Source organism: Oncorhynchus mykiss, chromosome 30, assembly GCF_057628025.1.
Source record: "Oncorhynchus mykiss isolate SJ-2025 chromosome 30, ASM5762802v1, whole genome shotgun sequence".
In the NCBI taxonomy this organism is placed as follows: domain Eukaryota; kingdom Metazoa; phylum Chordata; class Actinopteri; order Salmoniformes; family Salmonidae; genus Oncorhynchus; species Oncorhynchus mykiss.
Genome location: NC_143051.1, coordinates 37,076,693 through 37,093,223, shown reverse-complemented (window position 1 = coordinate 37,093,223; position 16,531 = coordinate 37,076,693). Strand labels below are relative to the sequence as shown.

Below are 16,531 nucleotides of genomic sequence, written 5' to 3'. Positions count from 1 at the left end.
ACCTTCTGGTAGGCCATAATTGAAAATAAGAATTTGTTCTTAACTGACTTGCCTAGTTAAATAAAGGTAAAATAAATAACCACAGTGGGCTCCATTCTTCAATGAAAGAAGTTTGGTACCACCAAGACAATTCTTAGAGCTGGCCGCCTGAGCAAGTTGGGAGAATGGCCTTGGTCACTCTGACAGAGCTCTAGAGTTCCTCTGTGGAGATCGGAGAACCTTCCAGAAGGACAACCATCTCTGCAGCACTCCACCAATCAGGCCTTTATGGTAAAGTGGCCAGATGGAATGACAGCCCGCTGAAGCTTAGTGGTGGTGGCAGCATCATGCTGTGGGGATGTTTTTGAGTGGCAGGGACTGGGAGACTTGTCAGGATTGAGCCAAAGATGAACAGAGCAAAGTCCAGAGAGATCCTTGATGAAAACCTGCTCCAGAGCGCTCAGGACCTCAGACTAGGGTGAAGGTTCACCTTCCGACAGGACAATGACCCTAAGCACACAGCCAAGAAAATGCAGGAGTGGCTTTGGGACAAGTCTCAATGTCCTTGAGTGACCCAGCCTGAGCCCAGACTTGAACCCAGTCGAACATCTCGTGAGAGACCCTAAAATAGCTGTGCAAGCACCACTCCCCATCCAACCTGTCAGAGCTTGAGAGGATCTGCAGAGAAGAATGGGAGAAACTCTCCAAATACAGGTGTGCCAAGCTTGTAGCGTCACCCAAGAAGACTCAAGGCTGCCGAAAGTGCCTCAAAGTACTGAGTAAAGGGTCTGAAAACTTATGTAAATGTCATATTTCAGTTTTTTCCAAAAATGTCTAAAATCCAGTTTTTCTTTGTCATTATTGGGTATTGTGTGTAGATCGATGAGGAAATAAAATACATTGAATCAATTTTAGAGTAAGGCTGTAACCTACCAAAATGTGGAAAATGTCAAGGGGTCTGACTACTTTCCAAAGGCACTGTAGATAGGTAAGTTCTAGGGTTTCAGCAGGTGATCACACACAAACCATTAACTTACACACAAAAAAACATAAGGAAAAATCAAAAAAAAAAAAAAATCAATTTTGTTTAGCACATTATTCACTCTATACTGCCTCTTTTTTTCCCTTTTGAGTATGGAACGGGCTGATGGACTACAGGGTTAAGGGGAACTTGGAGATAAATAGCTTGCAATTATTTTTGGATAAATGAATTAATTATTGTCCCATAAGGAAATTTGTCTGGCAACAATAGTTTATTTATTTATATATTCATTAATTCATCAACTCATCATTGGGAATGTAACAACAAGAAATGAACCAGTCTGTTTCTTTTTCCCTGTCTCTCTCCCCAACCCTTCCCTTTTCCATCCTTCCAATATCATACGACCAGGCATGCCAAGGTGTGCCAGTGTAGAATAAGCTGACCCATCACTGCACCTACAGGTCCTCTGCTGTCCACATGACCACCCCTCCCATGTTGGCGTTCGCTGGGCAGCAGGCTCAGGCTGCCCGTGATGTCAACACGGCGTCGCTCTGTCGCATCAGCCAGGAGACGGTGCAGGATATTGTCTTACGCACCATGGAGATCTTCCAGCTGTTGAGGAACATGCAGGTGAGTGTTTGTGACTTTTTGTATTGGGGCAGTGTAAAAGCTGAATGAAGTTCATGGGTTGCCTTTGATTATGGATGGTGCTGGTCTGTCAACCACCTTTATTACACGCAAAGCATTTAGCCTTATTTGACCTCAGACCGACAGCATTACATAAACTGAGAGCACAACATTGATTGACTGTCATCCAAGAGGTAAAAATCGTGTGGCACTGGTTGGAGTCTGTTCAACCAAATAAATATCCCTCTCGCTCCTCACAGTTATATCAAATAACATTAACACAATATGACATGTATTGTCCCTCTGTTTTATGATGAAAACTGATGGATATGGGCCTACGAGCAGAAAGCTAGGCCAACTAAGCCAGCTTTTATTATTGCCCTAGGAAGGCATGTCTCCCGAGTGGCGCAGTGGTCTAAGGCACTGCATTTCAGTGCTTGAGGCGTCACTACAGACCCTGGTTCGATTCCAGGCTGTATCACAACCGGCTGTGATTGGGAGTCCCATAGGGCTGCGCACAATTGGCCAAGCGTCGTTAGGGTTTGGCCAAGGTAGGCAGACATTGTAAATCAGAATTTGTTCTTAACTGACTTGCCTAGTTAAATACAAATAAATGTCCCAATCCTGTTTCACACTAGTTTGAAAACATGGATGATAATTGGGTATGAAAAGGTCTCCATTTTATCATTAGACAGTCACCATCTGTTTATACCTCTTCTCGTCCTTCTGTTGACACATTGGAAAGATCAGACGGTGCCCTGGAGATGAGTTCAGGACAGGTTGTCTCTGTCCTAAATGGCACATAATTCCCTATGTAGTTCACTACTTTTGACCAGGGCCCATACTAGGACTCTGGTCAAAAGTAGTGCACTATATAAGGAATAGGGTGCCATTTGGGACATTGTCTCTCTCGCTCTGTGTCTCAAAGAAGATCCTTCTGCAGCTCATTAAAACAATGACGAGAAAGTCAAAGACAAAAGAAGAAGAATGCATTACCACCACAACACAAGCCGCGCTTCCTCGCCACAGAATGCACAAACAGCACTGTTGTGACTTGTTTCACAGATCACAGACTGTGTGAAAAAAGATCACTCTGGTAGGCATGTATACAGGTATACACCTCACCTACCCTCATGCAGGGAATCATTTCAGGCTGCACAGGATGATTACGATCGGTTAAAAGCACCTACAGCTAGTTAGCGTTAAAGCTCCGTTGAAATGATCAGTTTAAAGGGCCTTAAGCTAAAGTTAGTTAGCATTAAACCTCAGTTGAAATGATCAGTTAAAAGTGCCTAAAGCTAAAGTTAGTTAGCATAAAGCTCAGGTTAAACAGTCCGAAGCAGTTTTAAGTTATACACATATCATATGTAACTTCTCCTGGTGGAATGACATGTAACAGCACAGTAAAATTAATACTCTTTTTTTTTTTTTTTTTTGGTCTACATTGCAAAAAAAAAAAAAGTCAGTATTTTAAAAAACTTCTACACTTCAGTTACCACCATAAACATTTGAGTAATCACACGCTGATTACCAGTAGTCAAGAAGGTACTAGTCAAGGAGTAAATAGGAGGCCTTGTATTGGCCCGTAGCAATTATTAAAATGTTATTACATTACTAAAAGAGAAAAACACTTCCTTCCTATGTCTTCTCCCCCAGCTGCCAAATGGAGTGACGTACCACCCCAGCACCCACCAGGACAGGCTGGGCAAACTGCAGGAGCACCTGCGTATGCTCTCTGTACTCTTCCGCAAGCTGCGCCTCGTCTATGACAAATGCAATGAAAACTGCACCGGTCTGGACCCCGTAACCCCAGAGGTGAGTGACCACTGTCCCAGGACCACTCTGTCGATCACAATCAGAGTTTCTCTAACTAGTTTGAACTGGACATCATTTACTTGGTGCCTCTCCCACTCTGTCCCGGTCTACCTCGGCACACCCTATTCCCTATATAGTGCACTACTTTTGACCAGGCTCTGGTCAAAAGTAGTGCGCTGTACAAGGAATTTGTATCCATTTGGGACACAGACCCTTGGCTCAGCTCCACATTCAATTAAATTGCTCTCTGTGTTTGTCCCTAGGGCCTCCTTAGTGGCTGTTATGGACACCCACCCACCACTTTATTTTACTGAGTTACTGGGGCGGCTGTTGTTTCAGACCTCATGCTGGGCGATTCCATTGTTTTTATTTGTAGTTTTATTGTTGCAGTCTTTTCTCCTATTGGTTTGGAGCCAATTGGTTTTAAACCAATGTTTTAGAACGGACTGCATGCACACGTTTAATTAGGCTTTTCTTACATCTGACAGAGGCATTTTGCATTAAACATGTAAATGAACACTCAAGTTTGGATACAGCTACTCATTCAAGGGTTTTTACTTCATTTTTTAAAACATTGTGGAATAATAGTGAAGACATCAAAACTATGAAATAACACCTCATGCAGTAACCCCCAAAAATGTTAAACAAATCTAAATATATTTTAGATTCTTTAAAGTAGCCACCCTTTCGCAGTGGTCTAGGGCACTGCATCGCAGTGCTAGCTGTGCCACCAGAGACTCTGGGTTTGAGCCCAGGCTCTGTCGCAGCCGGCCGCGACCGGGAGGTCTGTGGGGCGACGCACAATTGGCCGTCCGGGTTAGGGAGGGTTTGGCCGGTAGGGATATCCTTGTCTCATCGCTCACTAGCGACTCCTGTGGCGGGCCGGGCACAGTGCGCGCTAACCAGGTCGCTAGGTGCACAGTGTTTCCTCCGACACATTGGTGCGGCTGGCTTCCGGGTTGGATGCGCGCTGTGTTAAGAAGCAGTGCGGCTTGGTTGGGTTGTGTTTCGGAGGACGCATGGCTTTCGAACTTCGTCTCTCCCGAGCCCGTACGGGAGTTGTAGCGATGAGACAAGATAGTAACTCCTAACAATTGGATACCACAAAATTGGGGAGAAAAGGGGGTAAAATTCAAAAAGAAAAAAAAGTAGCCATCCTTTGCCTTGATGACAGCTTTGTACACGCTTGGCATTTTCTCAACCAGCTTCACCTGGAAAGCTTTTCCAACAGTCTTGAAAGAGTTCTTATATATGCTGAGCACTTATTGGGTGCTTTTCCTTCACTCTGCAGTCCAACTCATCCCAAACCATCTCATTTGGGTTGAGTTCGGGGGATTGTGGAGACCAAGTCATTTGATGCAGCACTCCATCACTATTCTTCTTGGTCAAATAGCCCTTACACTGCCTGGAGGTGTGTTGGGTCATTGTCCTGTTGAAAAACAAATGATAGTCCCACTAACTACAAACCAGATGGGATGGCGTATCGCTGCAGAATGCTGTGGTAGCCATGCTGGTTAAGTGTGCTTGAATTCTAAATCAGCGACAGTGTCACCAGCAAAGCACCCCCACACCTCCTCCTCCATGCTTCATGGTGGGAACCACACATGCAGAGATCATCCGTTCACCTACTCTGCATCTCACAAAGACGCGGTTGGAACCAAAAATCTCAAATGTGGACTCATCAGACTAAAGGACAGATTTCCACCGGTCTAATGTCCATTCCTCATGTTTCTTGGCCCAAGCAAGTCTCTTCTTCTTATTGGTGTCCTTTTAGTAGTGGTTTCTTTGCAACAATTCAACCATGAAGGCCTGATTCACTCAGTCCCTCTGAACAGTTGATGTTGATGTATCTGTTACTTGAACTCTGTGAAGCATTTATTTGGGCTGCAATCTGTGGTGCAGTTAACTCTAATGAACTTGTATTCTGCAGCAGAGGTAACTCTGGGTCTTCCTTTCCTGTGGCGGTCCTCATGAGAGTCAGTTTCATCATAGCACTTGATGGTTTTTGCGACTGCACTTGAAGAAACTTTTAAAGTTCTTGAAAATGTCCGTATTGACTGACCTTCATGGCTTACAGTAATGATGGATGGACTGTCGTTTCTCTTTGCTTATTTGAGCTGTTCTTGCCATAATATGTACTTGGTCTTTTATCAAAATAGGGCTATCTTCTGTATACCATGCCTACCCTGTCACAACACAACTGATTGACTCAAACGCCTAAGAACAAAGTAATGATGGACTGTCGTTTCTCTTTGCCTCAGGAGGCTGAAGAAATTTGTCTTGTCACCTAAAACCCTCACAAACTTTTACAGATGCACAATTGAGAGCATCCTCTAGGGCTGTATCACTGCCTGGTACGGCAACTGCACCACCCACAACCGCAGGGCTCTCCAGAATGTGGTGCGGTCTGCACAACGCATCACCGGGGGCAAACGTTTGACTGGTACTGTACATTACATTTGTTTGTTTTATACATGGGCAATTCCATGGTAACGGAATTACGGTGAGACTCAGATTTTTCACTCAAATGTATATCAAACAAAAACTATTTTTAACAAAAACACATTTATAGGAAGATCTGTGCAGATATAATTTTGTTTCTAAACTTTGCATCTGCACAGTTTTTACAGTAAATGTTTTATTTTGTAAATTATTCAAAGTGGTCCTTGTGCATAGAGTTGTATGGTTTGTTAAACTTTGAAGTCAATGGTTTTTCTTTGGCATACATTTTCATGTGAAAAATATGCGTCTCAGCATAATTCCGTGAAGGTGGAATTTCCCATATGGCATACCGGCGTGCTGTATTTCTCTCCCTCTGAAAAGTTACACTTTTTATATAAACCTCACTGTCCATTTACACTCCCCAGTTGTACCACTTAATTTAAAATGTTTACATATTCCCAGAAGCTATGAAAATGACTTATTGTGCTGACCAACCAGTACCTCACCATACCATGTTGGTTGGAGGAAGTTGATGTTGGCCCTCCACACACCGCTATTTATCATCCCCTAAAACTCAAGTGGCTGACAAGCCTGCTATTGGCCGGCCACAGTCCTGACAGTCGTGCTATTGGCTGACTGGGCTTTCCCCAAACTGGAAGTGGAATCAATGACTCGGCCAGCATGACCTCATCGCGTTCCTAATTAGCAGCGGGCCTGGTAATGAACAGCTGGCGAAGGCTGCCCACGTCAGCGGTTTTCTGTTTTCTCCCCAAGCCAGGCAATCAACTGAGCCCTTGTCGTTATTTGGCATTTCCTGCACCGTGAGCCGCCATGTCATTTAATTTACTTATCCTCCACGGCATTCTTTTTTCTCTCCTTTCTTCTCCCTATTTCGTTCCCCCTTTCTAAGTAAGGCAACCTGGAGAACTTAATTACCCCCATTCTTCTCTGTCAACAGGCAAACCACATCCATCCTAGTGTGGCGGAGAGAGACGGGTTATGACTCACACACAGTCACAGAGACACACACACACACACGCTTTCTCTCTCGCCCTCGCCTTCTCTCTCTACCCCTGCACATTTTCCCCCTTCCGACTGCCAAAAACAGCTCTTACCTTTAAATTCAAAATGCGTTTGGCTTATAGCTGGAATTATGGAAGTAGAAAGTTTTTTTCCTCTCTGATTCTACAGCTCTAACAATTACAGAGTTGGCCTAAAATAATATCCAGCACGTCTTCTGTCTTCTCTCTAATACGAATCAGACAGCTTTGGGTTTGGCATCGGTCTCTGACTGACTAGAGAACTGCCATAGCGGTCTTGTGTTTCTCATTTGATTCTCTCTCCCTGCCTTTGTCTCTGTCGGTCTTTTGGCCCTATCCAGCCCCGTTCAGCCCTGCAGTAATGCTTTGGTCACAGCCTGCATCAATCACTGTCTACTCTTGGCCTCTGCCAGTTGCTAAACCTCAGGTCACTGACTGCAATGAAATGCAATCAACTACTAGGCTTTCCAGAATGTAGAATAGCACTCAGCCTCAGATTTGTTTTGGTCTTCGCTGTGTTTTCACACCTGCTAAGGCTTTTGGTTGGCCGGTAATCGTTATTCCCCTTGTACCTAATCTTATGCTTTTCTCTTGTACCCAATCTTATGCTTTTCTCAAATCATTACCTCGTTCCTACATAACCGTTTAAGCAATCACACAGCCATGTATGATAATAGGAACCCAGTAGACGATAGTGTAACGCTAGTATAATGGTACTATTTAAGATAAGCCCGTTGCTCTTGATGCAGTGCAATAAATAACCATGTGTTCCATACGGCACTGCTCGTTATCCTGCAGACCAGCAGGTGTCAGTGTGATTTAAAACAGGAGGAACAGCCAGGCAGAGCAAAAAGGAGGGAGGGAGGGAGGAAGGGAAAGACCTCAGCATTCTGAGAGGGTTTTCAGCACAGCAGTCGGTATAGTGTCAGCCAGACAACGTCAAGCACAGAGAGTGCTTATAAATGAATTAAGAGCTTGGGTATGGACTGTGGAGAAGTCCTAATTCAGAAATGTCGGTGGTGGTATGGAACTGTTTGTAGATTAGAGTGTTTTGGTGTTCTACACACAATCCCTATTTATTTATTTTGTTTGAGAGACAAGCCAATGAACCTTATTTATTTTTCATGTTTTATTTATCCTTTATATAACCAGGCGAGACCCATTTGAAATGGTAATCTCTTTTGCAACGGAGCCACAGACAAGAGACAATAAATGTATTTTCCAAGCCAAAGTACCAAACTACTATCAATTTAACATCCCCCTCACTGAACACCGGTGGACATTGTATATTTTGATATACCCTCCCCCCACACAGCAACTCATCCCGTATGTGGAGGAGGACGGCAGCTCCAGACACAATGAACGCTCGGCCAGCCAGGCCCGCCCGGCAACAGAAGAGAGGGGGGAGATCCTGGAGGTTACCAAGGTGAGCTGCCCACTGGGGCTTTAGCGATGTAAATGTACAGTAGGCTGGGCTTTAGAGCGCACAGCCCTGTATATAAAAAGGTAACCTCAATAGGGATTCCAGGGGGAGAGAAATGGGCCAAAAGAGAGAGAGAGAGAACAGATTCTACGAAGAGAAAAAAATAAATGGAAAAATAGTGTGAAGACACAAGCTACATATTGTGCACAATACTCTCAGTACTCTGTACTGTAATTTACCTGAAGTAGTAATAGTCTCTCTTTGACTGTTGAAAATAGTTTTAGATAAACCGCAACATGCATTATTTGGCAGTGTTGCAGCTTTTATTAGCTCCCCAGTCGTGTGTGCGCGCCTGTGTGCGTTCTTGTCTGTCTTGAGTGTGCTGAATCATAATGGAGCAAGGTCACAGATGTCATGGATGAGTATTGGTTATTTTTAAGAGCACTAGCTCCCTCGCTGCTGCTAAAGGTAACAACTACTGTAAAACATGGGCGTGAGCGCTGAGCTTACCTCAACTCAGGGAGATACCAAACAAATTGTGTATCCACTGCAAGTACACAAACCCTCCATAAGCATCAATATCAGCATTCTAGCTGACCATATCGCTATGAAGCATACCAACACTGAAAGGAGAGCAAACAGGCACATCCAAACAATAACACCGGCTCAAACTATACGGAACAAAAATATAAACATATATAAAAAATGTAATGGGTTGGTCCCATGTTTCATGAGCTGAAACAAAAGATCTCAGAAGTTTTCCATTTCCATCCCTGTTAGTGAGCATTTCTCCATTGCCAAGATAATCCATCCACCTGACAGGTTGTCAATTTTGTCACACAATACAATGCCACAGACGTCTCCCAAGTTTTGAGCGAGCGTGCAATTGGCATGCTGACCGCAGGAATGTCCACCAGAGCTGTTGCCGGAGAATGTAATGTTAATTTCTCTACCATAAGGCCGCTGCTCCAGAGTTGCGCAGTGGTCTAAGGCACAACATCTCAGTGCAAGAGGCGTCACTACAGTCCCTGATTCAAATCCAGGCTGTATCACATCCAGCCGTGATTGGGAGTCCCATAGGGCGGCACACAATTGACCCAGCATCGTCCGGGTTTGGCCCGGGGTAGGCCGTCATTGTAAATAAGAATTTGTTCTTAACTGACTTGCCTAGTTAAACTAAAATGTAAAAAAAATAATTCTACGTCATTTTTAAGAATTTGGCAGTACGTCCAACCGTCTCACAACTGCAGACCACACCATCCCAGGACCTCCACATCAGGATTATTCACCTGCGGTATTGTCTGAGACGAGCCACCTGTACAGCTGATGAAACTGAGTATTTTTTTAACCCACTTTTCTCCACAATTTTGATCTTGCAGCAATGAGACAACTCCTCAACGGGCTCGGGAGGCAAAGGTTGAGTCATGCGTCCACTGAGGAGTATTTTTGTCTTTAATAAAGCCTTTTTGTGGGGAAAAACAAATTCTGATTGGCTGAGCCTATGCCCTCCCAGGCCCACCCATGGCAGTGCCCCTGCCCAGTCATGTGATATCCATAAATTAGGGCCTAAGGAATTTATTTAAATTGACTGATTTTCCTTATATGAACTGCAAAATTGTTGAAATTGTTGCATGTTGCGTTTATACATTGAATGCAGAGTAACTACGAATGTCCAAATGTAGCTCAGGAGCTGGATGAAAATATAGCAACGAAAACAATGAAAAGACTCATTTAAATTTGGGAGCACTGAGCAAACAGTGAAGTGGACAATCAAACATTTACCATCTTAGCTGCCCATACCACAAAGCAACTACCCAAAACACCAGGGGGAAAAAAAAAAGGATAACGAAAAGGTAGGCTTCACTTGCATGTCTGCAGCAGCCATCCCCTTTCCACTCCACACTGCTCTGCCCAGAGCCCAAATGCCCAGCTGAATATTAAAGCTGCGATGAGAAGAACATGTTTTGGGGAGTTAGAGGTTAACTCATCAGGACGGGAGGGATGCGGCAGAATGCGGAAAACAGATGTTTAGGAGGCTCAGCTGCATCTGCCTCAACGACCTGAGCCGGATACACCAGATTCCACAAGGAAAAGAGATTGAGGGAAAGAGATGGGAAACGAGAGTTGACATGTAACCGGATGGGATAGATGGGAAGATTTGAGTGTGAAGACGGGCCACATATTGAGCCAAATACCGGATTCCACAGGACGAGAGAGAAAAGAGAGGCTACAGAGAGAGAGAGAAGATAAAGATGGATGGATAACCGGACTGCATGGATAAAGAGGAGATTTTAGTGTGAAGACATACTGTGCATGTTGAGCCAGATCACATTCCAGAGAAAGTGAAACGGGCTGAAAATTTTAATGGAGATTTTAGTGGGTAGACATATTGAGACGGATAGGATTTCCGTCATTCCAGAGGAGGAGAGAAAGAAGGGAAAATAAAGAATAGAGAGTAACAAAAAATATAGAAGACAAATAGATGGCCGGATGGACAGATATGTGGACAAAGATGTTGGAGGGAAGGTCTCCATATGGAGCCAGAGAGGATTTTCAATTAGAAGAGAGGAAAAAGACGAGACACTTGAAGGAGAACGAGAGAAGACCAATAGATGGAAGACTAGAACAGACCGATACTTTTGTATATATAGTGTATGTGGACACCCCTTCAAATGAGTGGATTTGGTTATCTCAGCCACACCCGTTGCTGACAGGTGTATAACATCTAGCACACAGCCATGCAATCCCCACAGACCAACATTGACATTAGGAAGGCCTTAATCAAGAGATCAGTGACTTTCAACATGGTAAAGTGAGTTTGTCAAATTTCTGCCCTGCTAGAGCTGCCCCGGTCAACTGAAGTGTTGTTATGGTGAAGTGGAAATGTCTAGGAGCATGTCGTGACTTTACTTTCATTAATCCGATGACTGTTATTTATCTAATCAACTATGTTTAATTGTTACCCAATTTAAATGAATCATGTAACGATTAACTCATTAGGATTTGGGGCACTACGAGAGCAGTTTTTTTTAAAGGAGTTACCATCTCCCTAATTAAACTCTAAAGCTCTACCTATTACATCCATAAACAGTCAACTTATTTATCATAACCTCGTATCATATAATCATTCTGAACAGACGTAACCGCCTTGCATCTGCAAAAAACAGAGCCTTATGATTCAGTACTACACATTGGTTTAATTATTTATTCACTAGCTAACTAAATGGTAACACAGGACAAACATCCCAACTTAATACATTAGAAACAGGTCCCTAGCGGACTCACAACAATATGGAGGGGCTTGTTACGAAAGACATGGAGAGGGCGAGAGAGACAGAGACACTTAACGTTGGTACATTTTGAAACTACTCTCACTTGTACTTCGCACACGAACCACCTCCCGCTTGGAGTAAGAAATCATGAATGTATTTACGTGGAAATGTCTCAGTTCTTCGTGTATTTCTGTCAGAACCAGGTCTTCTTGGAAAGGGTGTTGGGCCTTTTTTGCGGCACACTTGTAAGGCTCTGATTGTCCAAAAGTGCTCCCCATCCGTCTTCTACTGTTGTTCTCCACTGCTGTCGTCTGGTATCCGGTGACTTGTGAAGTCCTGAACAGAACTACAGAGTTTATTCTACCTCCATTCACTCTGGAATATGCTTATTCGAAGATAGGCTAGCCAACCTTGTCAATGGTTCTCAGTGGGGTGATGAGAGTAGCATACTACAGTGATTTGAGAAGAGTGGTAGAATGGTCCTAGTTAAATTTGCTTTCCTAGAGACTTTACTTAGGACAGCTAATCAGCCGTACCAATGATTGTCCGGGAGGTGACTTTATCATCTGTACCTCGTGTTGAGATTTCAGAGTTCGACTCACTTTGGACGTGAGCTGCAGCTTAATGTCTCTCTGGTCTGATATGTTAATTCTTAACCCATCATTTTATACAGTTTGTTCAAAAGGGGCGGTTCCGTCAGGCTTACACGCTCTCTGACCTCACTCAAGGGAGCAGTGACTACTTACTTGTACAAAGTTATAGAAACAATTTTCTCTTATAGTTTTTAAGATTTACATCCGTCTCTTAACAAAAACACTCATAATTTTTCATATTTCATGCACAATGCATCAGATGGACACTTCACACATATAGTGGGTATACTTTCCAAGTTACAGTATTTCCTTTATAAAAGGTTTAATGACATCACAAAATAACAACCAAACTGACATTAGTGTTCTTTTAGGTCACCTCCGCCCATTCCCCATGCTCGGTTAGAAATATTGTTCCAGTATTCGCTTTAGAACGTGTTAGTGTCGGCAGGAAAAGTGTGTTGAAACAAAGGCACATTCCTTGGGTGAATTTGGAGAGGGAGAACTATTCAGACTCATCCTCCCAGGACAGTCATGACAAGCAACAACGGGATGGCCGAAGCGCATAGCGTGTAAAAATCATCTGTCCTCGGTTGCACTCACTACTGCGTTCCAAACTGCCCCTGAAAGTAAAATGAGCATAAAACCTGTTCGTCGGGAGCTTCATGAAATGGGTTTCCATGGCGGAGCAGCCGCACACAACGCCAAGCGTCGCTGGAGTGGTGTAAAGCTTGCCGTCATTGGACTTTGGAACAGTGGAAACGCATTCTCTGGAGTGAAGAATCACGCTTTACCATCTAGCAGTCCAACGGACTAATCTGCGTTTGGTGGATGCCAGGAGAACGCTACCAGCCCCAATGCATAGGGCCAACTGTTTGGTTGAGGAGTAATAATGGTCTGGGGCTGTTTTTCATGGTTCGGGCTAGGCCCCGTAGTTCCAGTGAAGGGAAATCTTAACGCTACAGCATACAATGACATTTTAGACAATTCTGTGCTTCCAACTTTGTGGAAAGTCCTTTCATGTTTCAGCATGACAATGCCTCCGTGCACAAAGCGAGGTCCGTACAGAAATCGTTTGTCGAGATCGGTGTGGAAGAACTTGATTGGCCTGCACAGTGCCCTGACCTCAACCCCATCAAACACCTTTGGGATGAATTGGAACGCCGACTGCGATCCCGGCCTAATCGCCCACCATTAGTGCCCGACCTCATTAATGCTCTTGTGGCTGTTGGCAAGCAAGTCCCTGCAGCAATGTTCCAACATCTAGTGGGAAGCCTGAGATGTTCGACGCAGTAGGAAAGGTAGGTAAAGAGTAGAGTATTTTAGGGTCTAGGAGATACACTGGAGGAGCTCCAAAATAAATGACTCCTCCATGGTAATGTCTTGCTGCTTTATGGGCCGTCCTGTGTGTGAGTGATAGCCTGCTCTCGTTATGTTGATTGGGGGAGAGCGAGAGAGATGCATTAGCCATAATTCATTGCCACCTAATGGTCTGCGATTGCTCAATCTCTGAGCAGCAGACCTTTTGTACAGCAGATTGTGATTGTACATATCAATTCCGCTTTCCTCTCCTCTGCTCCAACGAGACACACAAACTATGAAGCGCCCAAGTGACCACAAATTAGATCCTTAATGAATGCCTTGCATTAGTGCTTGCACGCCAATTAATGAGAGGAAACAATGAATAGGAAAACAGACCAATTGAAATGTATCGAATTGAAATTCTGAAGATGTCTGGCAGACAGGCATTCTTGTCCCATCTGTCTCCTTTTCCGTCCAAGAAGGACCCCTGAATGACTGCGTTTTCTGCAGAACGGATAATGATTCACTGGGCTCTCAAGAGTACTTGATAATCATTCCATCTGGGATATGAGGCTGCTGCCCTGTCATCTCCCCATCACTCTTTCCCTTCCCTCCTCCTGCTTCACCCTCCTCTACCCTCATTCCTTTCCTCCATCTTTCCTTCTCTTCTCCCCCCCACAGATCCTAACTGATGACCAGTTCCTACGGGGGTGTCACAGTTAGTACCCGGGACCATCCCCAGTGCCTCTCCATTGCAGCCCAGCCATCACCACTCGGCCAGCCTTTGATTTAATACCAGCCTAAGTGTGAATAAATTCCTGTCATAGCCCATTAAGGGGGCCTTGGAGAGATCTGGCCTGTTATTAATTCTCCACAGCTCCTCTCTTTCTCTCTCCGTCTCTCCTCCTCTCTCGCCTTCCTCCTTCCCTCACTCTGTCCCTCGCTCGTACACACTCCCTTGCTTTTCTTAATATCCTGTTAATTACAGCGTCCGTCCTCTTTATTCAAATGAGAAGGTGAGAAATTAAATGCAATGGATATTTGTAATTCCAAATAGGGGAAGGGTGAGAGGGGGGGGGGGGGGGGGGGGGGGGTAGCTGTTGTGGAAAATGAATTCCAGTGGTATTGGCAGGTTAGCAGCGTTATCTGAAGAGCAGGCCAGGATCTGTGGAGGCCTGATGATAAACAAACAGAGACCTAGATGGTAATGAGACTCACTCGGAGAGAGGTACAGTTGAAGTCGGAAGTTTACATACACCGTAGCCAAATACATTTAAACTCAGTTTTTCACAATTCCTGACATTTAATCCTAGTAAAAAAAATCCCTGTTTTAGGTCAGTTAGGATCACCACTTTATTTTATAATGTGAAATGTCAGAATAATAGTAGAGAGAATTATTTATTTCAGCTTTAATTTCTTTCATCACATTCCCAGTGGGTCAGACGTTTACATACACTCAATTAGTATTTGGTAGCATTGCCTTTAAATTGTTTAACTTGCGTCAAACGTTTCAGGTAGCCTTCCACAAGCTTCCCACAATAAGTTGGGTGAATTTTGGCCCATTCCTCCTGACAGAGCTGGTGTAACTTAGTCAGGTTTGTAGGCCTCCTTGCTCGCACACGCTTTTTCAGTTCTGCCCACAAATTTTCTATAGGATTGAGGTCAGGGCTTTGTGATGGCCACTCCAAGACATTGACTTTGTTGTCCTTAAGCCATTTTACCACAACTTTGGAAGTATGCTTGGGGTCATTGTCCATTTGGAAGACCCATTTGCGACCAAGCTTTAACTTCCTGACTGATGTCTTGAGATGTTGCTTCAATATATCCACGTAATTTTCCTTTCTCAGGATGCCATCTATTTTGTGAGGCGCACCAGACCCTCCTGCAGCAAAGCACCCCCACAGCATGATGCTGCCACCCCGTGCTTCACGGTTGGGATGGTGTTCTTCTGCTTGCAAGCCTCCCCCTTTTTCCTCCAAACATAGCAATGGTCATTATGGCCAAATAGTTATATTTTTGTTTCATCAGACCAGAGGACATTTCTCCAAAAAGTACTATCTTTGTCCCCATGTGCAGTTGCCAACCATAGTCTGGCTTTTTAATGGCGATTTTGGAGCAGTGGCTTCTTCCTTGCTGAGTGGCCTTTCAGGTTATGTTGATGTAGGACTCGTTTTATTGTGGATATAGATACATTTGTACCTGTTTCCTCCAGCATCTTCACAAGGTCCTTTGCTGTTGTTCTGGGATTGATTTGCACTTTTCGCACCAAAGTACATTAATCTCTAGGAGACAGAACGCGTCTTCTTCCTGAGCGGTATGACGGTCATGGTCCCATGGTGTTTATACTTACGTACTATTGTTTGTACAGATGAACGTGGTACCTTCAGGCGTTTGGAAATTGCTCCCAAGGATGAACCAGACTTGTGGAGGTCTACAATTTTTTTTCTGAGGTCTTGGCTGATTTCTTTTGATTTTCCTATGATGTCAAGCAAAGAGGCACTGAGTTTGAAGGTAGGCCTTGAAATACATCCACAGGTACATCTCCAATTGACTCAAATTATGTGAATTAGCCTATCAGAAGCTTCTAAAGCCATGACATAATTTTCCATGCTGTTTAAAGGCAGTCAACTTAGTGTATGTAAACTTCTGACCCACTGGAATTGTGATACAGTGAATTATAAGTGAAATAATCTGTCTGTAAACAATTGTTGGAAAAATTACTTGTGTCAGGCACAAAGTAGATGTCCTAACCGACTTGCCAAAACTATAGTTTTTTAACAAGAAATTTGTGGAGTGGTTGAAAAACTAGTTTTAATGACTCCAACTGTATATACTCTCTCTCTCAGCTACTTTCTCTCTCTCAGCTACTCTCTCTCTCTCAGCTACTCTCTCTCTCAACTACTCTCTCTCTCTCAACTACTCTCTCTCTCTCAAATTCAAATTCAAGCTGCTTTATTGGCATGAAAAACATTGTGTCAATATTGCCAAAGCAACAATGTATACAATATACATTGTAATAAAATTATAAACAATAACAATTCATAATAATGGTAGTAAAT

General features: G+C 43.8%; 1 protein-coding gene across 12 annotated transcripts in view; it reads left to right on the top strand.

The window, feature by feature from the left end:
* The window catches only part of LOC110488406 (mediator of RNA polymerase II transcription subunit 30), a 39,625-nt gene that overhangs the window by 1,832 nt on the left and 21,262 nt on the right, over nucleotides 1-16,531 (top strand). For 3 of the 12 annotated variants that reach the window (XM_090228186.1, XM_090228187.1, XM_090228188.1), the window contains 3 exons: nucleotides 1,370-1,591; nucleotides 3,245-3,403; nucleotides 8,201-8,311. In XM_090228186.1, coding sequence (XP_090084312.1) covers nucleotides 1,439-1,591; nucleotides 3,245-3,403; nucleotides 8,201-8,311 — 423 coding nt within the window. In that variant the 5' untranslated portion in view covers nucleotides 1,370-1,438. Of the gene's footprint in view, nucleotides 1-1,369; nucleotides 1,592-3,244; nucleotides 3,404-8,200; nucleotides 8,312-14,153; nucleotides 14,324-16,531 lie in introns of those variants that run through there. The other 9 variants (XM_090228192.1, XM_090228193.1, XM_090228194.1 and 6 more) reach the window with 4 other exon arrangements.